Source organism: Triplophysa dalaica, chromosome 2, assembly GCF_015846415.1.
Source record: "Triplophysa dalaica isolate WHDGS20190420 chromosome 2, ASM1584641v1, whole genome shotgun sequence".
Lineage (NCBI taxonomy): Eukaryota > Metazoa > Chordata > Actinopteri > Cypriniformes > Nemacheilidae > Triplophysa > Triplophysa dalaica.
Genome location: NC_079543.1, coordinates 18,436,841 through 18,462,807, shown reverse-complemented (window position 1 = coordinate 18,462,807; position 25,967 = coordinate 18,436,841). Strand labels below are relative to the sequence as shown.

The 25,967-nt window shown below is 37.3% G+C and overlaps 3 protein-coding genes across 6 annotated transcripts in view; 1 reads left to right on the top strand and 2 right to left on the bottom strand.

Moving 5' to 3' along the window:
- lrba (LPS responsive beige-like anchor protein) overlaps positions 1-2,572 on the bottom strand; it is a 212,073-nt gene extending 209,501 nt beyond the window's left edge. For all 3 annotated transcript variants that reach the window (XM_056738897.1, XM_056738916.1, XM_056738906.1), the window contains exon 1: positions 1,793-2,572. In XM_056738897.1, the coding sequence (XP_056594875.1) occupies positions 1,793-1,924 (132 nt within the window). In that variant the 5' untranslated portion in view covers positions 1,925-2,572. The remainder of the gene's footprint in view (positions 1-1,792) is intronic.
- A 1,534-nt stretch (positions 2,573-4,106) lies between these two features.
- Positions 4,107-7,465, top strand: rps3a (ribosomal protein S3A). The gene is made up of 6 exons (XM_056732322.1): positions 4,107-4,207; positions 4,764-4,867; positions 5,178-5,365; positions 5,917-6,125; positions 6,790-6,899; positions 7,293-7,465. The coding sequence occupies exons 1-6, from the start codon at positions 4,146-4,148 to the stop codon at positions 7,418-7,420; spliced, it is 801 nt and encodes a 266-aa protein (XP_056588300.1). The 5' UTR covers positions 4,107-4,145; the 3' UTR covers positions 7,421-7,465.
- A 166-nt stretch (positions 7,466-7,631) lies between these two features.
- sh3d19 (SH3 domain containing 19) lies at positions 7,632-25,261 on the bottom strand. 2 transcript variants are annotated; one of them, XM_056732300.1, is made up of 20 exons: positions 25,054-25,261; positions 19,921-19,960; positions 18,326-18,366; positions 18,187-18,232; positions 17,672-17,798; positions 16,595-16,778; positions 15,537-16,499; positions 14,827-14,940; positions 13,073-13,161; positions 12,015-12,055; positions 11,571-11,811; positions 11,397-11,465; positions 11,108-11,251; positions 10,903-10,987; positions 10,694-10,824; positions 10,535-10,611; positions 9,809-10,035; positions 8,393-8,439; positions 8,074-8,254; positions 7,632-7,982 (listed from the first exon to the last, which is right to left on the bottom strand). In XM_056732300.1, the coding sequence occupies exons 1-20, from the start codon at positions 25,127-25,129 to the stop codon at positions 7,969-7,971; spliced, it is 2,937 nt and encodes a 978-aa protein (XP_056588278.1). In that variant the 5' UTR covers positions 25,130-25,261; the 3' UTR covers positions 7,632-7,968. The 2 variants fall into 2 exon arrangements, with proteins under 2 accessions (XP_056588278.1, XP_056588287.1); XM_056732309.1 differs by lacking the exon at positions 25,054-25,261 and adding an exon at positions 20,050-20,115.
- Positions 25,262-25,967: the final 706 nt, after the last annotated feature.

Genomic DNA, 25,967 nt, shown 5'->3' with positions numbered 1-25,967 from the left:
CATGTAATCCCCGCCCACGTTCCATTTGCTACACTGCACGTGGTAGACCAATCACAGCAGACTACACAATCTGACCAATCAGATCAGAGTAGTCTGACAGAAAGGAGGGGATTCGGCAGTCGAATCGCCAAATCATTTGACAGTCAAGTCAAGAAGTGAGGTAACATTACCTGCCTATTATTAGAAAATTAAAGTGTATTTACACAGTGTATGTACTAAACTTGTTGTTGGACACTTCATAAACCAAAGTAGGACCTTAAAAATCACAAAATATTTCCTCTTCAAAGTCCCCTTATTGCCAAAAACCTTAAGACCCTGGAATTATTTATAGTGTCCGATAGTAAATAAAGATAAATCTATTTGTGATCCTGTTTAGAGATCCCTTAAAGTGATAGTTCACCCATAAATTAATATTCTGTCTCCATTTACTCATCCTCAAGTTGTTTCAAACCTGTTTAAAAGTTTGTTGTTCTACTGAACACAAAGTAAGACATTTGGAAGAATGATTGTAACCAAACCGTTCTGGGGTACTGCCGACTAATATAGTACTGAAAAACTTGGGGTTTTTTTCTGTCTGGCTGGGGCATCAGGTTTTACAGGTTATTAAATAGGTTAGTTGTTTTTCAGGGCAATGTAAAACGCTATACACCAGGCTTTGAACATTAGTTTGTTCTGGCTTCATGTGACATATAATGCGAGTGTGGCTTAGGTCCCTCAAACCCTCGGCTGTGTTGCCCCAGTGACAGAGCAGGGTGCATTCTTGCAGCAAGCCTCGTACTTCCTTATAGCACTCATTCATTCATGCATTCACTCACTCACACAGCAATGTCATTTCACAATACCAGCAAAGCAAGATCTCTCACAATCAGCTAGAATGGGAATCACACACAGGTACTCAATAACATTTGAAACTTAAAAAAAGTCAAACATGGGCTTGCAGCCCAATTGTGGAAGTGTAAGGATAAAAAATCTGTAATTTCCTGAAAGTGCTACTAACTGACTTCCTTATGCTGAGGTATGTCATTACATCACTGGTCTCCTATCGAGTGAGCTGTGAACTTTGACTGCCAAAGTTAAACTAGTGAAATCTATGTGAGCCATCACGTTTAATTGCTAACCATGCAAGCATTGAACCAGTGGAGCCATCACACTCTACAGAAAACTATGAGAGATGTTTCAGGAATTAAAACTGAGCACTGAAATGATTTCTAGGGGGTTACCATTAGGTCACTGTTAAAAGATCAGCCCAGGTTCCTAACAAAACGTAATCCTTTATAATGGATTAATGGATAATAGCTTCAGATAGGGGCTGTCTGCGATGACAGGGAGAATGCATTTCACAATCCAGTGTTTTATATATATATATGAACACGTTTGCCCATCTTTAAACCCCTCACAAACTCAACAGACACAGATCACATTCATAAATGCCCTTTCTAAAACGCACTGTATTACAAAAGCAAACATCTTTTCTAATGACATTGAAGTGCATTCCATTTCTTCCAAGCTTTTATCCAAAAGGATTTGCATGACATTGACTACGTGTATTGTCCCCGTGGTGCAACCTGACGCTCTCTTGATCAAGGACGCAATGGGGGCACAGATCAACCCTACAGGGTTCGAATTCACGCAGCGTTTTAACAACCCGAACTTTACAAATGAAACCACACTGCAATTTAATCTGAGAATGTAATTTAAAAGCACAGTCACGGTAACAGTGAGACTAAATATTTGGGATATTCGTGTCCATCCATACTGACATTAGATCTTTATTGGGCTCTGATCAGCTTACCAGATTGAAGATCGTCTCCACTGTATCCCGATTGGAGACTTCTCCAGCCTCCAGCAGCCCCGCCAGAACAGCGAACTTCATGCGGATACCTCTGATCGGTATCCCGACAGCGCTGTCACCGCCGCTCGCCATGACTCAGCCAGGTGAGAGCGGAACAGGTGGGACACCTGTTTAACCCTACCGACGCTCAAAACGAGTTAAATCTATGGAAAAACTATTCGGGGTAAAACCCCTTTCCGCGAGTTAATTTGACAGGTGCGAAGAACAGCTCCTGGTCTCCATTCACGGCGAATTTATCCGTTAGTTTCTCGGACGGGAAGTGTCGGTTGACCTCACTACACCTGCCTGACAGGAATTATTTTACTATAGACACAGAACAGCTACAAACTTAACAAGAGGAGGATAAATCCACGCTTTGGTGATCCAAGATGACGAAAAAATCAATCCCTGACAATCCAAGCTGGTCTTAAAAAATAAAGAAATCCTCCTGGGTTTGTGAGTGTTTGTCAAACAGGAAACCGCGGTGCTGAAGATTCCGCGCAGGTAGACACACCGACAGGAACAAGACAGCAGAAACTATAAAATGTAAGGCAAATGCAAGTCCAACATCGAGTCCAACGGGTTCCTCTAAAGGGAGACAGTCCTCTCGGTCCCTACGAGAACTATTGGAGTGAAGTTTGCACAGTAACCCACTTTACAGCGTCATCTCTTCCTGAATCAGCTCCTACTCCGCTACGTCTCCGCCATGACAGTCGAGCTGCATGAGAGAGACCTACGCATGCGCAGTGCGCGAAAAGAGAAAATAGTGGGAGGGCTCAGGTGTTCTACTATCACAGGTAGAAAGTATACTGCTGTGGGTAGAGAAACTAAAGTGATAGATATATTGTGCTCTGATGTGGTTGTGGTTGTGGTTCAGGATTATTAATAGTCATTGTGAGACGTCCGCAGGATATGATCAATCAGCAGATAGGCTACTAAGCATTGCGTCTTCATTTATAACGTGTGAAGATTGAACGTGTGCCATACATATTTTCAGCTTTGGAAAATGTGTTTATCATCGATAAAATGTGATTTCATTTTCCCTCTGTGCCATTGCCAAGGAGTTGGTAAGCACGTAGCCTTTGTTTACAGTATGTACAGTCCCCCGGGTGTACAGAATGAAGGCTCTGTATCAGCAGGGAACAATTAGTCTCTCAGACACTGAAATTTATTCTGAGACTTGAAATATCACTTCTTACCACACAGAAACACGTAGGAAACGAATAAAGAAATAATTAGTCAATATATAGGACAGCAATATTCTTAATCCTATAAACACACGTTTGTTTAAATGCTTTCTGATCAAAGACTTAAAACGAACTAGGTCCACATGTTTGTGGAAGCTATTTAAAGAAATATTTCACTCGTCATTAATTTACCCTTTTCTTATATAACTCTGAATGTTGAGATGAGGGTTAGAAAATTTATCAAAAAAATGTAGTTTGGGTGAACTGTATAGCTTTAAGGAAGCCAAACGTTGTGCTTATAATAATGGAAAATAAAAACAGTTGAAATTGTGCAGTAACTGTGTATATGAAGTTGCAGTTTTTGTTGTCGGGGGAGTTTCTAAAGACCGGTGTAAAAGATAATGGTTTTGTTGGAAATAATAAAGTTATTAAAAAAATGTACTGTTAAAAAATAGAAGGTTTGTAATTTCTTGTATTGTTTGTGCAATGGGAGTGAAATAATAATAATAATTTATTTTAAATAATACTGTTTCATTATTTTATAGGTTGATGTGTATAAAAGCTGAAATTGACATAAAACGTACTGCAGATCTTCTCTGAGAGCTCTAAATTTACCCTGCTCTAACATCTTACAATAATAACACATGGCAATCTTATACATGTTATAAGATATTTAATAAAGTTTAAATAATAATCCTAATACTATTAGAGAATAATAGTAAAGTTCCAGTATATGAAAATAATGTCTTTATTTGCCACCATGGAATATTCACTGCTCCAGTTTGACACTATTGTATAAGAAACAATAAATTGCATGAATAGTGTATTTACAATGACCCAATAACTCACATCTATGTAAATATTTATGTAAAGTAATTTTACAGAGATTCTTTGGTATAAAACATTTTTTAAAGTAATTTCTTGTGCTATTTGTCATTCAACGCCTTTTTTAAAGTATGTATTTTTTAGTTGTAAAATAGTGTAAGTACCATATGGTAAACACGAGGTGGCGCCTTTATGCTTTTCAGCGAGGCTTGTGAAATAACGCGAGATATCCCAGTTCTCACTTGCGTTTTAATTCTCGCGGTATTTCATCATTTCCTCCTCTTTTACTCCCTGTGTTCAACATGGCAGTCGGCAAGAATAAGAGGCTGACAAAAGGTGGCAAAAAAGGTGCCAAAAAGAAGATGTAAGTTACAAAATTCACCTCGCGACCACTTCGTTACATTGTTATAAACTGTTGTGCGGAATATTTGTTGCGTGAGGACGAAGGATGTTATCGATATTTAGATGATTGTATTTAGCTATCATGCTAATGCTGGCAGGCTTACTTGGAGCATGACTTCTGTGTGTTTGAATATGGCAACTTTACATTATGGTTAACGTTCCTGGCAACATCTTGAATTTGCTACACTTATTATTTGGTTGTTCTTATTTAGTCGTTCTTTTCTTAACAAAAAATGCAGGGAAATTTGGTTACGGTAGCATGAAGTTACCAGGAGACCTGGCTAACGTTAGGCTTCTTCAGTTAAGCACCGGTTCAGAGTTACTTAACATTAAATTATTAAAAGCACTCGCTCATATTTTTGTGAAATGAGCAATGATCGATACTCAACATTTGGCAGGCAAAGCTAATCCAGTGTCAGCTTTTGAAATATACATTTAGAAAATATATCGTGCATGTTCTTAAGTGTACTTGAACAATCTATGCATTTTATTAAATAATGTGTTGTCTCTCTTCGCAGTGTTGATCCTTTCTCCAAGAAGGATTGGTATGATGTCAAGGCACCAGCCATGTTCAACATTCGCAACCTGGGCAAGACCTTGGTCACCAGGACTCAGGGAACCAGTACGTTTTTTATTTTGGCCATTGATGTTAGTCTTTCCAATTAAATAATTGAAGTTAATTTAACACCATTTGGGAAAAGGCAACATTATAGAAAAAAAACATGCAACCTGGTTGTTTTGATGGGCTGCCAGAGTACAGTTGCCAATAGAATAGTGTATGATACTTGGAGTACTGTACAGTATAACAGTGGACATTTGTGCTAACGATTGTTTCAGTCCCAGTTCAAAATCTAAGTTTAACCTGACAGTCTCGTATATAGAGAAAACATTTTTAGCATGGCTATGCTAAAAGACATTTCTCTATATTCCAGAAATTGCATCTGATGGTCTGAAGGGACGTGTGTTCGAGGTCAGCCTGGCTGATCTGCAGAACGATGAGGTGGCCTTCCGTAAATTCAAGCTGGTCACAGAAGACGTGCAGGGCAAGAACTGCCTCACCAACTTCCATGGCATGGACCTTACCCGTGACAAGATGTGCTCCATGGTCAAGAAGTGGCAGGTAATGTCTTGCATGACTAGTTCGCATGGATGGCATGCATTTGTTGATGTGGATAATTGTGTCTACAGAATATTCCTACTGCTATGGTAAAAGTTAAGCTGCTGTCTTGTGCTTAAGTTAGCATTTAGAATCAGTGAAACTTTTTAATATTTTGGTTTGACGAGTCCCTTTAAGGTAGTGAATATGTTACACAAAGAAATTAGAAAACAGATTTGTTAAGATCATATAACAAGTCAAATATCACTCACTTTAATGTGATATCCCCCCATGTGGTCAAGCACTTTCTTTCATGGGAAAAATGGAGTTACGTGATGCAACATCTTTGTCATTATCCAAAACACTTATTTTGGCACTCAGTTTTAAAGGCGTTTTTTCTATATTTTAAGATTAATTTAGAATTGTGAATGAAAGATTGAAGTCAAATTGACTCACTGTTGTTATTTAAAGAAATTGTACACGTTTTGCTCCTGTAAAGCTGCTTTGGAACAATGGACATTGTGTTTTCACTATATTATTAAACTTGATTTGAAACTTGTATGTCTTTCCATTAGACAATGATTGAGGCCCACGTTGATGTGAAGACCACTGATGGCTATCTCCTCCGCCTTTTCTGCGTGGGCTTCACCAAAAAGCGCACCAATCAGATCAGGAAGACCTCCTATGCTCAGCACCAGCAGGTCCGTCAGATCCGCAAGAAGATGGTTGAGATCATGAGTCGTGAGGTTCAGACCAATGACCTCAAGGAGGTGGTCAACAAACTGTAAGTATCATGTTCACGGTGTCAATGCATTTCCTTGAATTGGTCCAACAGAACTTTATTTTGTAAATATGTGATTGATTTGTTTTACTGAGTTTAAGGTTGGGTGTTGTACCCTAGATTTGTAAGTTGTCTTTCAGGATTTGATAAGTTGATGATGCTCAAACTTTTGAACTGTGTGTAGTTCAGTAGTCATAGAACGGGTAACCGATGTCTGGGCTGGGATGGAACCTTTGATCATTAGTTGTTAATATTACTCTTAAAATTGCACGAATTGAAAATAAGCCCAATGGAAGCTTGACAGTTTTGCAAAAACTGTGTGTATTGCTAAAAAAGATTTAATGCTTGCTCCAAAGTATTAAGGATGCTTGGATGACACCTGTTTCTGTGATTAATAAGCGATGGCTAGTGCAGTGGCTGAGATATACAACAACCTACCTACATCCATCTCCTTGATTTTAGAATGTCTTATTATGAGAGGAAAACATTGTTTGAATCGCATAAAATTGGCTAATGAGAATTATCATTTTGCTGTAGTTTTTGTATAGATATTTAGAAAATATTGCAAAAGTTTTGTGCAAATCTGTAATCTCTAAACTAGGCTACTTTCTGATGTAATCCATATCATCATGAAAATGACGTTTTTGGCTTTTTTGTTGTTGTACAGGATTCCTGACAGCATCGGCAAGGACATTGAAAAGGCCTGCCAGTCCATCTATCCTTTACATGACGTCTATGTCAGAAAGGTTAAGATGCTGAAGAAGCCCAAGTTTGAGCGTAAGTAATATTTTCTCGGAACTAGAAAACCCAGAATATGGATACATGGCTTGTTTCACATGCCTAAGGTATAAGGAATTAAAGAGAGACTGACCTTTGATAGAATTAATAGAGGTATTTCATAGCCAGCATTATTTATTATACGGTTATACCACGGTTGTGCCATAAAAAGCATCTTTTTGAAAAATGTATTTCATTAAGTGTTTTGTGCATTTTATCAGACCAAATGAAAACCAAATTGTTTAATTTTGTCGCTTATATGGCCCATTTCAGTAGTTCAGCACTTCATTTTTATTGTTAAATGACTGGGTAAAACAGGTTTTATAGTTGCAATCTTGTAGAAGATCATTCTGTGAGTGGGATGGTGTGTCAATGTAATGTTTTATTGTACAGTTGGAAAGCTGATGGAGCTGCATGGCGAGGGTGTTACCAGCAGTACTGCTAAACCTGCAGAAGGTGAAAGTGGTGCCAAGGTGGAGAGAGCTGACGGATACGAGCCCCCCATCCAGGAGTCAGTTTGATATTCTCAACGCAAACAAATGATGTCAATAAACATGTAAATTTGATTTTCTGTGTGTTTCTTTTCACCTCTGAAGGAGGTTCAGAGTTTAAAAAAAAACATATCTGCCGTGCATGCTGTTATGCATTATTAGTAAAGTGTGTCTTGTATTTTTAAAGTAGGAATCTTTTTGTGACTCAATTCTGAAGCAGTCCATTTACACTTTGCAGAGAACAATTTAACCCGTTTATTTAGGTAATTTTTTTAAAGACAAGGCTGCTTTAATAACCAGGTAAAAAACAGGTAAAACATGACATCATAAATTTGGCTAAAACGTGTGTCTGTTGTCCATTCCAGACACAAGGTGGTGCTCCGCACTTGCTTTTGAGGTTTAAACAAGTGCATCCTGTGCTGTGAAGACGCAATAAATAGACCTTAAACAGTATAAATCAGAAGTAACATAATACATTAGACAAACTGAGTTTGAATGAAGCCCTTGGTAAAAAATGCAAAATAAAAAAATCTGGCACAAGAAAACACTGGTTTTGTAAGATCTTGATTGATAATCGGTCACTTCCATCCACCTGCACAAAGACAAAAAGAACCCAAATTATGAAAAAAAAGCCAAAATTATTTGAAATGTAAAAACTTTAAAAGGTAACTTCATAATCTCACCTGTAGCGACCTCTACAAATGCTTTCGGGAAGACGCCTTCTCTTCCATTGAGCCTCCCACTCCACCACTCATCATCTATGTGAGCTGTGACCAGGATTCGGTCTCCCTGCTGGAAGGCCAGGTCATCCTCCGTCTCTGCACTGAAGTCATAGAGAGCTTTGGCCCACTCCACACCTTCAGCCTGCAAACACAATCGCACCTCTGACAGTTTTTACACTTGCATGGTATTTATTTGAATGTAGAGTGCAGTGGTGTTCGTATAGTGTTCTGTTTTTACAATTCAAAAATAAGATAATCTACCAAGTGGGAAAATGGATACCTCATTGGCTTTGTATGACCTTTGTGTGTTAGTTAAACCAGCCATTCCTGAAAAACAAACAATTTGTCATTTATAGCTAATGAATATTACTGTATGTGTTTAATTAGAGAAATTTATTTGCATATACAATGTATAACACCTCTTAAATGTCAAATAAAACACAAGATGATGATATAGGCAAGAGCAGCTTAAAACAGAAAACCACGCTCTGTTTCTGCAGACAGAAGTATATTGAATAAGATTGAGGACTCAATCATTTTATTCAGCCTATATTGAAACGCAAATAGAAGGGCAGATTCATCACTTTTCTGCTCTAGTGAGAGCTGCCCACTCGCTGACTCACAGTGACACAGATGCTGACTGCTGCAGTACCCCATACTGTTCATATATTGTGGGGAGGAAGATTAGTGATCTAAAAGTGACTGATCTACAAACTGTAAACTTGAATTGCTCTAGAATGTTTTTGTGTATGTGTGATTTTTTATATTGTTAACACTTAATTGGTTGTTCATCTTATCTTTCAAGGTTGTATTTGTTAACCATTAGTTAATGCATTAGCTAACATGAACCAACAATGCGCAATTAATCTTAGTTCATATTAGTATTTACAAATATATTTTTCATATGGAACATAACTGTTTACATTAGTTTATGCAAATTTAACTAACACAAATAACTGTTCTGACATTAACTTACATAATACAAAGAATAATTATAACACTGTTTTTAAAAATGTTCAAAAATCATGTTTTTATTATGTTATCAAGTGTTTCATTCTGTTACTTAACTGTATAATTATAACTTGATCAAAACAACCCAACTGCACTGTCATTAATATTACTAGGAATGCACAAAAAACATTGAAAATGTTATATTTTTGCAAATTAAGCTGAAAAACTGTACTGCTCATTGTTAGGTAATGTTATTTATCTATTTTCTAATGGTAACAATTATAATTGTAATAATTTATTAATTTTACAACCAAAAAGTGTTGTCTTACAAGAAACTGAAGCTCACTTACTGTTAATCTTTAACCCCATTAGTTCTGTTCATTAACATTAATCACTCGATAAAAATGTTAATTGAAAAAAAATGTTTCCATTACATGATGTACTATGGAAATTGTGTGAGCTTTTTTTTGGTCAAACTCTTCAGTATGACTGTATTGCTTTATCTCTGTGTTGTTTACAGGTGGTCGATGTTGTGCATTCCAGGAAGATCTGCCTGACACTTAACCTTGAGAAAAGAAGATAGTACCTCTTTGTTCCCTCTAATAATCTTTTGGTTAAAAAATGTTGTAGAACATGTGACTTCATTTTTTTAGCTAATGGGATGCTACTTTAAGCCTATGAGATGCAGAATTATGGCCATTATGATGACTTTTGTCTTAAACGACACATTGAGTATGGCACTTACCAGGCAGTGCAAACTTGTTTGGTGCAGATTTCTGCACTGGGACTGGAGGAAGATCCTCAAGCACTTCCACATAGTTAAGAGGGAAAATCCCAACGTGGCCGTTCAACCTTCCAGAAGCCCATTCGTCTTCAACATACTCCAGAAGCTGAATAACATCACCCTCAGAGAATGACAGCTCACCGCCTTGCTCTCCTTCGAAATCAAACCTTGCTTCACATCTTGGGCCACTGGTGAAAACACACGGGACAGATATTACTGATGAAGCCTCCTGAGATTTTCCAGTATTTGTTTTGTCTAACATGAAAGTGATATTAAGGCAAAGTATGGTGTTCCATACATGGAATTTGTGCTCTGCATTTAACCCATCCAAGTGCACACACACTGCAGTGAGTAACACACACATCCAGGGCAGTGAGCAGCCATTGCTACGGTGCCTGGGGAGCTATTGGGGGGATCGGTGCCTTGCTCAAGAGTCTCACCTCAGCAATGGTATTGAAGGTGGAGGAAAGCGCTGATCATTCACTCCCCCCACCTACAAACCCTGCTGGTACTGAGGCTGGAACCGGCAACCTTTGGGCTACAAGAGTCTCTAACCATTAGGCCACGACTGCCCAACATTGACCAATAGGCATCCATGATAAAATATCTGTTTTATGAATCTCTTTAGAACTGGTTTAATCTGAGGAACTACAGTTTTGACCATCAAATGCCATGAAGATGACTTACCTGATGGCCGCAGGAGCAGGTTTAGGTTTAGGTTTCCATTCATTGCTACATACTGGGGCAGGTGCAACAGGTTTGTTCTGAAGAACAAGATTATTGGCAATGCTAGTTTATACATTTTCCAATCCCAATCACTTGCATAAATATAGGAGTAAAGGTTACCATTGTTTTAACGTAGTTAACAGGGAAACATCCAGTCATGTTTTTGCACGTCCCCGTGTACCAGTCACTGTCTAGTTGTTCTACATTAGACACTACATCACCAGCCCTCAAAGCCAGCTCTCCTGGACCCTCTGAAAAACACAAACGTTATGCCAAGAGCAGTCTCATCATTGCTCAGGACTGTATTTATCTGTATATACAGTATTTACCAGGTGTGAAGTCATAAAGTGCTTGCACTTGTAAAGATCCAGTATTAACCACCACTCCACTGAAAGTTTGAGATGGGTTGTTCTTCTGTCGAAAGACATGGACAGCCGAAACAAACATGTTAACTATATAAGGCTCATAATGCTTTATGGATAAAACTGTATGATGATGATTATGGTGAACAACGTACAAGTCAGTACTGTTTACCTGTGGTGCAGTATTGTAGGGTAAATTTGTTAAAGGTGTTATAATCTTCATATGTGTCGTCTGCACTGTTCCCTCAGCATTTCCCACTTGGCAACCAAATGTCTTACTGTCTAATTGTTCGAGTAAGACAAGGACTTCATTTTTCTGTAGGGAATAAAGAATGGAATTATATGCATCTCTATATATTTTAAGAAGTGAAACTTGCTGGCAGGTAACAGTTAAACATGAGAAAAACACACATAGCCTCTAACTCAGTAAGGTGAAATTTATTTTTGTACAGTGAATGTACCTGAAAGGACAACTCCCCAGTGTTTGTGCCATTGTGGTCAAACTGAGCAATGCCGTGAGGGATCTCAAGCTGCATAAACAATGAAAACAACACAGAAGTGGATTTAGGTTTGTCAACCACTGGAACCACACAGGAATACAATCGATTAAACGTGTGATTAAAATAACATCTCACTGTGTATTTGTTATAAAGGGAACGTCCAGGGTTGGGTCTTGGCGGCAGGGCGGGTCCTTTTCTCGAAGCTCGGTGGTTTGGTTGCTGAGATTGAGGTTGCTGTCGTTTTATAGATAATCCTTGTGGAACTGTGTTATCATTGGGCCTGCGCAGAGAGCCGCCTATCTGCGGAGGAGGAGGTCTTCCTGGGTTTGCTTTAGCCGGTGGTGGGCGAGGAGGCAGAACCTTTCCTCCGCTGGGCCTGAGATATTAAAACAGAGTTTAAGGGTGCAGGAGTATAGATTCTTTGGACAATATAAGATCTTTATTCACTGTAACAATATCCAGGCTGATACTGCCAAGCTGACAAGCCATGAAAAGAGGAAAGCATAAAGGCGCATTTAAGAGGCCGAATTTGAGAAGTCAGTATGAGAACGGCTGGGAATAAATACTGGTTTCATTTACCGTGGTGGAAGAGAAACATCAGACAGCAGACTGAAGGAATCCTGGGGCAAAAATTATAATGGAGTTAATGCTCTCAAACAGCCAAAGAATTTTTTAAAGAATATAATGACAATTAATAAAACCTACTTTGAATATAATAATATAAGAAATATACGTATATTGACGAAATCATTGCTTTAGATATCTCATGGTATTTCACATTAAAAAACTGTGTTAAATAGTACATGTAATGTTTGGACATTTTTAGATAGCATTATCTATCAGACTCTCTTCTTTTGTTTCATTCTTTATGAGTTGGTTGGGTAATAACAATACTGTGTTGTACTGTGTAGTGTAGTGTGCATATTAATAACCGGCTATGCAGAAAACCGCGTTCACATGCAATTTTGAGACTTGACAGGTTTCTCGGATTGAGTGACGTCTCCGTCGATAGTCCGTCGAGTAATTAAAATGCTGTGGGAAATCAGTCAGAAGCTGTATTTTTATATCTCTTCTGATGTCCGCAATACCTGCAGTGCATATGCAACAATAGTCACCCATTTTGCCGTTTCTGTCAAATGCATGATTCGAGAGCGGACTATTATGCCTTATTTTCCTATTACTTCCGTTTGAGACTTTTACTATTGCGCTGTCAGACAAACAAAACTGAGAGAAAACCGGTAAAGGCGATTACATGCTATGGGAAATCGGAGTAATCGGAGACAAACAAAAACTAGCTCTGCCCAGCGAGTTTTGCTGACACCATTTATTTATGAGTTTTAGCCAATAAAACAAAACCGTTTTACGCGTCTACATGACCCAACAGGTTTAGTAGGCGTATTAAACATAATCGGAGTAAGACTGTGCATGTAAACCCAATCTCTCTCTCTCTCTCTCTTTTCTTTATGTAAAAAAATCTGAAAAGCCATGTTTTTATATTTCAAATGTCACTTTGTGTTTTAAAAAGTCAGTGAGCTACACTGGCGTTTGAAAATGGCACTTCTCTTAATCACCGCTTTTGCTCTATAACATCACATCTGTTGGTGGTAAAAAAAAAGAATAAGTGTATTAGGCCTTACTTTAAGAGAGGGTTTGGCAGGTGTAGGGGGGCCACCCACAGCTTTCTGGACAGGTAAAGGAGGAGGAACACCTGTCACCTCTTCAAAGTCTGAAAAGCAAACATCAATTTATCTTATTACTAACAGAGCATCATATTTTTTTCAGATTATCTGCTGCTCACATTCTTATGAATAAATGCAATTTTGTTTGATTCACTTATTCACTTGTTTGCTGACTATCATGAAATAATGTTACAGTTTGTAAAAACATCTGTTGGTACAGTAATATTCTCACAATAGAATGTTGTACATAGTTACTGTGTAAGCATTTGTTATGTATTTTGTCTTTGTAAGTTTAAATTCTTTAAATTCTAAGCTTTGCATTTTTGCTTTTAAATCCTTTGGCCATCTATCCCGCTAGTATTTCATTCCAATCTACTGTAGCTTAACACTATTGTCTATGTATCTTTTCAACATAAAAACAAATGGCATAATAAATGATGTGTTAGAAACAACATTGTGGTAAATAATTTTAAAGGGGAGGTCTGATGGAGTTTTACTTCTTTAAATTAAGTTAGTGGTATAGCCGTTTAAGAATAAACAACCTTTATTAAATCACAAAGTTCACAGAAAAGGAAGATATTTTCTTAAAAAGAAATCACTTTTTAAAGACTACAATGAAAGGCTAGTTGGGACACACTCTAAGCGATAGACCAATCACAAAAGACTGGCTCAGCTTGACAATTAAAACATTTCTGAAAGAGTGACTTCATAGAACCACAAACTCAACAGCCTGTTTTCTGAGAATGGAGATGACGTGTAAAAAACTGTTAAATTTTTTATAAATAAAGCGTTTTTTGAAAATGTAGACCTATAGTTTAGCACATCATAAACATAATGAACACTTTGAAAAATAGGCAAAATTGGACACCTTTAACCTTTTCGTGTAACATTATGTTTATTTTTTAGTTTAAAGGGGTCAAATGGTGCAAATACTTGTTTTTCTGTGTCTTTGTGTATGTTATAAGTTGCCCATGCATGTATTAGACACGTAAAATTGCGAAAATTTAAGTGTCGGAACAAATGATGCATTCTATCTAAAAGCGAGTGCTCACCCAGACCTGCCTGAAATGCCTTGTGTTACCACACCCCCACAAATTTACGTCAGATAACGGTATGATTTGACTAAGACCGCCCAAATGTATAGGCAAGTAAGCTGGGCAAGTCAGCACAATTGCTTTGTAACCTGATTTTTCGAATATGGTAAGAGGCGTTACATTTCCATCACACGCTAGCAGTATTCGACGAATCACTACGCACTGGTTAACTGGCCAATCATAGCACACCTCGCTTTTAAGAGCGATGAGCTTTGTAAAAAATCTGCGCGTTTCAGAGAGGCGGGGCAAAGAGGAGATACAAACATGCACGGTATGTGGAAAATACACTTACTATTATATACTTAAATCGTGCACACATACTTTGCACAGGTGAGTAGCTTGTGTGGCAGTCAGCATCCAACAACAAAATTTGCCTAACTGTTTTGGGGCGGGGGGATCTGTTTGTGCAATCTTTGGCAGATGGAAGTAGTGTTCTGAAATTGTTTTTATATGTGTGATGTTATTTTTGCTCTTTGGTGTCATTAGTAGAAGACACAGTTCACCTTTAACAAATTGCCATCGTTGTATGTAAATTTTCCAATACAGTAGGTGATAAATATGTTAAGATATCACATCTGGATAAAAAGCACATAAGCATTTTTAATAGCACACACTCACACTTGTCAGTTTTACTTGGGACTCTGATGACTGTGGGCCTTCTGGTCACTCCCTGAATGTTTGGCACTGTGTAGCTGAATCCCCCTTGATGTCCAGGTTTAATAGAAGAGTTGTCTGCAATTAATGTATATGGGTCAAAGATGAAAAAGGGTTTAAGCATAAAAACAATTAGTATAATACTCCTTTAAATTGTTGTTTTGGAAAGTTTTCAGATGAATTTAATTGCATTTTTGTTTTTTTGAGCAAAAATGTTTTCCCTGATTTTCAGAAGACGCCCACTAAAATGTCATTCAGTGTAATGATCTTGTCAGGCATATTTAAACATTTTTTTAATTTATGACATTAAAAGATAAATTAGTTGTCGTTTACATTTTTTTTATTTGCCACCATTCTAGGATTTGCCCATTTGTCAACAAGATCTTTTTTACAAATTTAAAGCACAAAAGAAACAGTCAAATTCAGAGTCAGAATGAGCATGTTGTTAGAATTTGTACATAAATAATGTTACACTGAATGACAATGTAACGTTTTTCAAACTAATTTTGACATTTTATCCTCCCAAAACCAAAAAGTAGACATTTTACTTTAATTAATTAACACATTAATTTTGCTTTCTATGGACATAAGATCACTTTTGAAAATGTATTTTGATGGAAACTTCTTAACGGCATTGTGCATTGCATTGTGTCGAGAAAAACATTGGCACTTACTAATAGCAGCATCCACAAAGTCACTGGTTTGTATGTTGTCTGTGGACGTGACATTAGAGAGAAGTGCAGTAGAGTTGTGATTGTTGAAGTTGAGTAGGTCTTTGCTGGGCTTGAGGGGAGATGGAGGTCCTTTGAATACTAGTTCCTCCTCAGGGGAGCTCACATTCTTAACTCTGACCAGTGAGGGTCGTGATGGAGGGATGGGGATCGTCCTAAAGGAGGACTGAAAATCTGATTCAACTTTTGATTCCGAAGATGTTTTTTTGAATGACTGAGGTCTTGGAGCTGGTGTAGGTGGTATTTTGACATCTTCATTAATGTGATTATCCAGTGGAAGTTCTTCTTCTATGGGTTTTTTGATGGAGGGTCGGGGGGCAATGGAGGGTTTTGGTGCCAGCACAGGTGGTTTGGTGTTAGCTTTTCGAGGCCTGGGTAAAGGTGCTGCGGTTTCATAGTTCTCTATGTTAGATTGACTTTCGAAAGCTTGGATCTTTGCACGGATGTTGCGGTCACTGTGGAGTGCGGTCATGTTCTCGCTAAGGTTCTGTGCAGTTTGATCTGTTTCCTTTTCTTGGATCTTGACAGGGGTGCTTAGATCATTTTGAGGTTCCGAGCTAAAAACATCCAAGAGTTCTTTGAGATACTTGCCTGAATGAGCATTAGAGCTCTCCACAGGGGTTACAGGATCAACCTCCCAGCTGTCTTGCAATAGTATCAGAGGTGGCACATTGACCTGGCTGGCTGGGTTCTGTTTAGTTTTGGAACGTGGCCGGGGCACAGGGTGTTGAATTGGTGTTAGATCAGTAGCTGTGCTGGTATTAGAGCAATTTTTATCATTAACGCAAGGCTGGATGGAAATTGTGTTCTCTTCATCAGAACACAGTTGTTTGGGACTGATTTGAGGTGCTTTGCGTTTAGATGGAAGTGATGGACGAGGTGGTTTTTTTGGCTGTTTTGATATGACTGTAAAAGGAAAGATAATCAATCAGTCCCAAAATAAAGTGTGGTGATTTGTGGTTTCAGATTGACTTCTCTAAACCTTGTGAGTATGAACAAACCTTCACTTCTTTGTTGTTGGATCAACAGCAGAGGCGTTTTGGAATATGAATTAGTGGCATTCTGCTCTAATGTGTCAGTCTGAGTGGCAATAGTGGTTGTTAGTGAGCGACGTGGAAGGGGTGTAGGCGTGGTATCCTGCTCTTGGGTCTTCTCTTTGATCACCTGTTCATAGGACGGTGGGAGCTGAAGCATGAGAAAAGAATGTCAAGGCAAACATAGTAACCAATCAGATCGACCATCTCGCACAATTGTGAAATGGACTAGGTTAAGGTTTTTAGGATGAGTCCACATATGCAGTACTTGTATGTTCTTGGTTTATGAACTTGAACCAAGCAAAGTTAGAAACAACTTGACCAAAACCAATTCATTATACATGACGACTCGCTACTGTTATTTGGTGGTTTGCTACACCAGCAATTGCATTACTGTGGCTGAACTGCGGCGACTTTATGAAAACTTATATGTTGGCTTAAAACTAAAAACAAACGGAAGTGTTTGTTTTGGCTACAGCTTCTCGTATAGTTCAGAGCGACTTATATTTTTGTTCATTTACACTGAGAAGTATCAGATATTACTAGGTACTAGGGTCTGAGGAGGGACAGACCCAGCATATTTGAGATCTGCTTCCATTTGACATTGTATCTTTATACAGAATCTTGATGACCCACAGAGCTGTCTCAGAACAGACTTAAAGGGACAGGTTAACCAAAAATGAAAATTCTGTGATTATTTACTCAACCTCACGTTCTGTATATATTTCTTTGTTTTGATGAACAGAGAGAAAGATATTTGGAAGAAGCTTAAAACCAAACAGTTCATTGACCTCCATTCAGCAACCATTGACCTTCAGCAACCATTGACAGGAAAAATTACAATGGTAGTTAGAAGTGCCCCAGAACTGTTTGCTTCCCTACATTCTTCAAAATATCGTATTTTTTGTTCAACAGAACAAAGTAATGTACAAATTTTTCCTACTGTTACATTGTTACATTGACATCTATCGGTTGAGCTCAGTATGCGGATGTGCAGTAACGTTTGTTTATGTTGTCACTTCGAAACCATCTATAAATCACTACCTGAACAGGGCTCAATATGTTCTCACTCCAGACTGATTGTGTGGCGGTACACGCTCGTCCAGATGCCCCTTGAAACCAGGAAGTGGCTGTTAGCGGCTCTGCAGACAGGATGGTAATCTCTGGACGCCTAAAACAAAAACAGCTATAATCAGTTCTCATTAATTAATCAGACTTTTGGCTTTGCAAAAAAACTGCATGGTTTGTAATCAGTCAGTAACTTTCCATTATGCAGTTTTATGGACTATTGGCAGAAAAGGATCTTTAAGCAAAAAATACCAGCACAAAGTATCCAGCACGAATATTTAACAGACTGATTGAATGGTCCACATTAAGGCTTATGTAAATAATATGGAATGATTTTATTTTATTAGGAAATCACAAGCAGATCTCAAGTTTTTGAGGTCATGCAATACATGTGCATTTGGGTAAACTGTTCCTTCGGTTGAGAAAGATCAGTCCCATGTAAACAAAAAAGGAATAAAAATGGGCCAAAACAGAACTTTCTATGAACTCACCTTCTTTCTCTGGTGTAGTCAGTCTGTGAATGAGCACGTGCAGATGCTGGAACATTTGACACATATTTAGGTATGACATATTTACTGTTTACATATATATTTCTCCAAATATAATCATAAAGAAGTGAATCATACTCACTTCTCTTAAAGGCTGCTTTGATAGAGGAGAGGGGTCCTTGACTAAAGACATGAACAAGTAAACTTATTATATTTGTATTGTCATTGTGTTGAATGTCTGCACTAGAAGCTTCCAACACCAAAGAAAATTCCTTGTGTGTGCAAGCACACTTGACAATAAAGTTCTTCTGACTCTGAACAGAACAAAGCAACACATACTGAATAAAACAGATGTGTAGTTTCGCTCTGACTCAAATACTAACTCAAATAACATATAAAACAGAATGAGATGCTGCCTTGTGAAGCTGAAGACATATCGCTGGAAATGGACATTGTACAGAGGGCTTTTAGAGTTGTTTCCATTAATCCAAATGTTTCTGATTAAACTCTGTTCAGATACTTTACTTAAGCAGAAGACAGACCTAGTTGGCAGTAGCAACATATCAGATATTTTGCATCCGGTTGCATCCATCTGAACAAAGTATGAACATTTTCCACCAAAGAAAAACATAGTAACTTCCATTACATTACAAACATTTGCTTAAATTGTTCTTTAAACTATTTGTGTCCCTGTACTAGCCAACGTTCTTCACTTCACCAGGTCCACTAGATTCAAAAGCACAATGATCTCAATCTATCAATAAATACCAGAGTTATTACAGTTGCCTGTAGTCAGGCGGTGTAAACAAAGGCAGAGCATGAAGCTCAACATTCATACCGCACAAACATTATCACTAAATTCAAATGAAGTGCAAAGTCATCTATTTCATACCTTAGAATAGTATCACCATCCAACCCAAAAACTACAGCGTTATACTGGTGAAAGCAATTTGAACGTTCACGTCCAATGCTTTTGGCTTTCTGACTTTTTCACTTTCCACTAAGCTTTCTGCATAGCTGAAGTGATGTGTCATACACGCTGTCTGGCGTGTGTGTGCGTGAGTCGAGAGAGAGAGAGAGAGAGAGAGAGAGAAAGAGAGAGAGAGAGAGAGAGAGAGAGAGAGAGAGAGAAAGAGAGAGAGAGAAAGAGAGTAAAGTATGGCTAGCATGCCAGGCTCTCAGCGGCAGCTTCAGAACAGTCTCAAATTAAAACCAGCTGACATGTTGGACTTACATCCTCAGTGTTTAAACTAATGAGGTTCATCTGTGACTCAGCTACAAACAAACAAAACCATCCATTACAGTTCCTTCACGAATCGATTTATGTTGTAGACCTTTTAGTTTTGTTTGTAATTGAAAAACAACTTAAATGAAGGAGAAGACTTGTTTGAGTAATGCACTGTTTTGTTCAATTGTATACATTTTTGTCTTGTAACCAAATTAAGCAAAAAGTTTTATAGGCTATGGGATAGACTGTACATTCATATTGTGATTTCACATGTGAAGGTCTAGATTTAGATCTGAAATTTCAAGGCTTGTTTAATGTTTGACAGTCTGTGATTAAACAATCCGGACATTGATGAGTTAAACATTCACACAAACTTTAAAAGAAAACTGTCTGGAAGCTGTCAACACACAAATGCTCAAAGAATATAAAGTTGACATAACAGGATAATATTTCATTACATATATATCAAGTGAAAATAGATTCTGTGTTTACAGAAGATAAGATCTTACCTCACATGTATGTGTTCGGGTTTATTCCTTTCTGAACAGTCTGTTAAACAGAAGGAACAAAGTATAAGCTAAAATGCTCATTTTCAATTTAAATTTCAAGCATAATTTTATTTTGTCGAATGAATCTACATTTGCTACATTCAGTCCCTAATGTCCTCATGCACAGCTGGTAGTGGTGACGTTGTCTGTTTGACTGGATAACTGTGAGGTATGTTCCTGATAAACCTGTTTTAAACAGCACAGCATTGAGGGGTTCTTGAAACCATTCTCAGCACATATCAGTTCAGTCTAGTCTAACAACTCCCCGAGGATGTTTCTGATGTTTTAGAAGTACAGCAAAGCATGGTCCAACTTCACACTTTCACTTTTGAACACATTTTAGATCATTTTCAGAAGTAAATCTGTTGAATACATTGAATACATGATAACAATAAAGCTCACAAAACTTCAAAGCCTGTGTAACAAGACTAGCATGTTTTGACTGTGTGTGAAGAAAGGATTAAATGGATTGGTCATTCCCCCCACCCACAAAAATAAAAAAATCCATGCTTTATTATTTTTCACCATCATGTTTCTTAAAACCTGAATGACTTTTTTATGCAAAACACAAAAAAATGTTATGAGAAATGTCTGTGGTTTTGTGTCCATTAAATCGAAGTCAATGGTGGCAAATGATGTTGCTTTGTTAAAGGTCATAAAGACATATAATGGTTTGAGGGTAAGTACATTTTAAAAACATTTTCATTTTTGAGAGATCTATCCATTTAATATTTAACTTTTTCCACCAACTAAAGGTGAACTCAAAGACATCCGTACTGTCTGTTTACACCTAGTTTACAAGCTGGCAAGGCTAAACACAGGTGTAAATGGGATCCAAAATGCTTCGAAGCCAGATAAAAAGAAACATATACAACACAGTTTGTTCTAATGACCCTTTAGCTAAATGTATGTCTTTTTTCAACAACAACTGACTAATAAAGTCAACTTCTAACCAGTTGCTGTTTCTAGACAGACTTGGCTCCAGTTTCTACTTTCTCTGTCTGTGAGCAAGTTACTGACTCTTTACAAATCCAGATCACTCTAAATTGAGATGGCTAAAGTAGGTGACTTCTAATACATTTACATTTATGCATTTGGCAGACGCTTTTATCCAAAGTGACTTACATTGCATTAACCTTTACATTTTACATGGCTATGTGCAATCCCCTGGGATCAAACCCACAACCTTGTGTTGCTAACGCAATGCTCTTACTACTGAGCTACAGGAAAGCTTTTATTACTGTCTGCCACGTCATTTACAAGGTTAATCTAATGCCTATAACACACGCTTAGGTACAACTTGTTTTGTAAAAATACAATAGTCTGAAAATGTATTTTCTTACCTGTATACTGCCGAGAACATTGAGTCACACACTGAGAAAGTGGCTACATATTATGACTTCCCCACCTTTTGATTCTAAGATACAGAGGGGAAGCACAACTCCCAGAAAAAAGTGAGGTCCCTGTTTTCAGTAGGTATGTTGACAGCCTGTGATCTGCAAGAATGTGGTCAAGCAGGAAGTAGTAAATCAAAACAATAGTCAAATATTACCTAATCCAACTTTTCAGTGACTCGAGACCCCCACTATCATCGGAGGTGGTAAAATTATACAAATGTTGGGCATAACTGCGCATGTGCGCTAATTCGTTTTTTTTCCAAACACACGCATAATGACACCACAAAAGAATAGTGTAACATAATATTGTTTTACAGTTATTTAATCATTACTTTAACTGTTTTTAAACATTAACCATGAACTATTGCTACAGATTGTCAAATTTTAGTCAGTTTGCACACAGTTGTACAGTATTGAGCAGAGATTAATAGTTTTCCTGTAGCTCAGTGGTAGGAGCATTGCGTTAACAAAGCAAGGTTGTGGGTTTGATCCTAGGGGATTGCACATTCCTATGTAAGATTGTATAGGATATAGAAATGTAAGTTGCTTTGGATAAAAGCCTCTGCCAAATGCACAAATGTAGATCATTTGTTTTTAATGTTATTTACATCTACTTTCATTCTGAGCCAAAATCGTTTTTCCCAGTCCAATATTAAAGGAGTTGTTTTCAAGATTTCCTCATTTCAAGTTTTAACTTTGCCGCTGTTTGTAATTATTATAAAATGTACAATCTGTGTGATCATTGTAATTTGATCATTAAACCTTCTCTATCATTTCACAAAATTCTCTGAAGTTGTTCAAATATACAAACGTTGCGTTCAACGGCGCAGAACACTGACAAAATAACAACATAAAAGAACACAACAGTCTAACATCATCAGGGGTCATGATCTAGGGGAAAAAATTCAAAAGGCTGATGGCTTTTATTTTGAATTGAACTAATATTTTATTTTTTGTTACAGTTATGGCTAAAATATGCTATTTCTAATCTTAAAAAAAAGTGATTTCTGGAAATCATCACGTCTTGGGTCGGGACCACTATTTTGGGAACCCCTGACCTAATCCACACATTGTACTGATCCTCTGCATAAATACATTAGTAGAAATAATAAAAAGTACTTTACCCAGCAGCACAGAGACTTGTGTAACAATGCTTACCTATCTTGACATATTAATAAGTGAAAAAAATATGTAAAAATTATACATAAAAAAGTCCAAATGAAACCTGATTACAAGGGTCAAGTTTTAAAAGCAGGTGTAGGCTGAATGACATTCTGAGTGCTTGTGGACCAGATCACATGAGACAGATATGAGCACCAGGTGTAAAAGACAAAAAATTTAGAAAACTGTCTTTCAGAGATATATGCTAAGACAACAAAAATGAAAAGTCATATAAAGAACATTCTCCCATCACACCCGAGGACACAAACTGACAAGACACGAGTCTCACCTGCTCTCTTTTTAAAAGTTTTCCCAATTCTGAATATCTGTAAATATCAGGATTTCACAAAGAAAACCAAACATCTGCAAATGACTCATTATCCATGTATTTTCCTTCAGATGTGATCTTAAATGTTATTGAAATGAATGTTTTTTGGGTACAGATATGTGTTTAGACAAGTTGGAAGGCATTATGAGCAGACTATGGGATGAAATTGTGCTGACAGGGTGTCTCCCTTTGTGTTTAAATCCTGTCTGTGCAGGACACCCATTGTACTGAGAGACAAAACATTTTTATACTGACCAGAAATCAGTCCTTTAGGTTCCACCATACACTACAAGTTAGGACCTAATTTCACGTTGCTAGCTTTAGAGGACTGTTCATTAAAATTTCTCAATAAATCTGAGATGACAACACACTGGAACAACTAACAAACCATTTGAATAAAAACAGCTGTATTCATTATATTTATCTCACTTCATAGTGTGTACCGCTTTGAAGGCATATTAATAAATAGAATATGAAAAATACTGTTACTCTGATAAAAAATCTCAGAAATGCATCTTCTAAGTAAAATACACAGGGAGATGTCTAGCTTCCCAACTCTGATGGAACACTTGCTAGAGTAACATAATTAGCTACAGTACTACATAACGTCTCGTTTAAACTTAATAAATGAATAATTACCTAGACTAACGTTAAAGCCTTTATATACAGTACCATACAAGTTAAACCAACATATAAACCATGTTTTGAGGAAGCAAGTTCACAATATGTAAAACAGCAGTCAAATTAGACACACTTACAGGAGTTTACTTTGCTCGTAAATTAGGTCACCATCATAACAAATAAGACTTAATTTTGTCATAGCGACAAAAAATGCTTTAATGCAGATTGATTGATTTTGTTGAAGCAGGTTTGATCATGTGTGCATATATGTACTATTTGTGTTGTGTAAAGTAATGGAAACACCAACACAATAAGTGTGAAACAGGATGACCTAAAAAATCCTTTTGGAATTACAGAAAGTTTGAATTTTTTTATGAACGTGCTGCACTGCCCAATGACAACAGTAATGCTATGATAACATAGTCTAACATGTTGAAGCAAGAGAACTTCTAATGAGATCAGGAGCGTTTAATTTATCTAGACAAAGAAAGGAGTAACTGCTTGAAAGAATTTAAATTGGAAAATGGAGTCTGGCCTGGAGGTTTAAAAGTCCTGTACAACCTAAAAACCTGCCAGCAAAAAACTTTACTTGTGGTATTGTACACACACACTAATTGAACTGTAAAATGTAATCATAAATACATGTCAAGACGGGAAATAATATTGAGCTGACTGTCCAGAAATACATTTGACACCGCACAGGTGGTTCACTTTCACACAGGCTGCAGCATGCACAACTGCTGCCTCATGTTTCCTCAGTTGTGTCACCTGTTGTGTGTCAGCATAGGGGAAGAGTTGAAACCTGCTGTTTCCCCTCCCTCACAGCTGACTCACCAGTATACCAAGACTAATGCTGGAGATCAAGAGGAATTTTCCACTGCAGATCTGACTAGTGGGATATCAACAGGATTCATACTTGGTCTCTGCATCACATATTCTATAAGCGACTAATTCATGTTAGACCCTTGAATCTAATAAATGTTATAACATTTAATCTCAAGTTAAATCCTCAATACATCAAGTGCATCATTACGTTAGGCTACATATTTTACTTTTCGTTAATGTTCAAGTAAAAATTAATAACAATTAGAGAAACTGCATTGTAATTCTTATAATTCAACATTTTGGTCACACTTCAGTATAGGGGGCAATTCTCGCTATTAACAAACCATTAACTATGACTGTTTTCCCAATAAACTCTTAGTTTGTGGTTTATTAATAGTTTGTAAGGTAGTTGTTATGTTAAGGTATTGGGTAGGATTAGGGATGTAGAGTATGGTCATGCAGAATATGTGCTTTATGAGTACTTATAAACAGCCAACATGCCTTTAATAGGCATCTAATAAGTAACTAGTTAATAGTGAGAATGGCCCCCTATACTGAAGTGTTCCCAAAGTTTTTTTTAAAACATCTTCACATCATAAAGTCGCAAAAAGCATCTTCATGTGTGATACTGCACAATACACATAACAAGTATTGTCTTGTAATCATTCGAATCTATCACATACATGTTTTAAACTCCCAGAATAAATTTGAACTTCAATAAATGTTATTAAACAATGAGCTTTTCAATAAGAATGGTCTTACCTGTTGAATCTCCTCTTCCTGTAGTGCTAACATTTGGACAATCTTCATCTCCATCCTGATATCGGGCTTCAGCCATTCGTGTTCAAAGTATGGTGTGTGATAAAACAGCTGATGTCAGTTGCCCAACACTGCGGTGATGTTAATTTTTTCCCAGCGCAACTCTGGCAATATGACAGAAAGCATAAGGACAGGCTGTTGTGTGACTAGAGTCAGAGATGGTCTATGCATGTGTGAGCTGAAAGCGCAGTTTCATCATGTGTCCACGCGCGCGTGTCATGTACCTCTGCTGTACAGTAGAGGGCAAAAAAGACCAGGCTTTGAATTTCTGATTCAGAGCAACTTTTAACAATATCATACTTACGTTTAGGCCTACATGAGATTATTAACTTAAACTCATTTATAAAGGCAACAAAAAGAACAGTTGACCTGCTTTTATAGTAATATTGGTAAATGTTTATTTATAGGACTAATATTGTTCATTGTTATTTTCATATTGTGTTAAATGTATATAGCTTTTTATTTTTAAAATGTTTTACTAAACTGTATGTATAATGGTAACAATACTTGTGACTGGTCCCTGCACTTCCTTACAGAATATATATAAAGGAAAGTCTTATCTTGCGACATGCAGCCAACATTGAGATGTGCAATCTCTTTGTGATAAAAACAACCTAGTAATTAATTATTAAAACATTTCCAAACGAAAAAGTAAATAAGAGTGCGATAGGTGTGCGATCTAGTGTATACTTCTACAATGCTTGGCACGTTCTAATATTTCATGTGTTGGTTATTCCCGAGTATAAAAAAAATCAGAGATGAACACAATGATTTGTAAACATAATCATCCTAAACTAAATCATATTTTATGTGCCAAAACAGTATACTAGCGTCCGCATGCTACAGCCAATCGTGAG

Bases quoted from the DNA above. Each gene is read 5' to 3' on its own strand.
- sh3d19 (XM_056732300.1), bottom strand. From the start codon at position 25,129: ATGGCTGAAGCCCGATATCAGGATGGAGATGAAGATTGTCCAAATGTT. The intron at 16,779-17,671 runs GTAGTGATTTAT...CTCATGCTTCAG, and splicing joins ACATATTGAGCCCTGTTCAG to CTCCCACCGTCCTATGAACA. The intron at 12,056-13,072 runs GTAAGGCCTAAT...TTTTTGCCCCAG, and splicing joins CTGCCAAACCCTCTCTTAAA to GATTCCTTCAGTCTGCTGTC.
- rps3a (XM_056732322.1), top strand. From the start codon at position 4,146: ATGGCAGTCGGCAAGAATAAGAGGCTGACAAAAGGTGGCAAAAAAGGT. The intron at 4,868-5,177 runs GTACGTTTTTTA...TCTATATTCCAG, and splicing joins CACCAGGACTCAGGGAACCA to AAATTGCATCTGATGGTCTG. The intron at 5,366-5,916 runs GTAATGTCTTGC...TCTTTCCATTAG, and splicing joins CCATGGTCAAGAAGTGGCAG to ACAATGATTGAGGCCCACGT.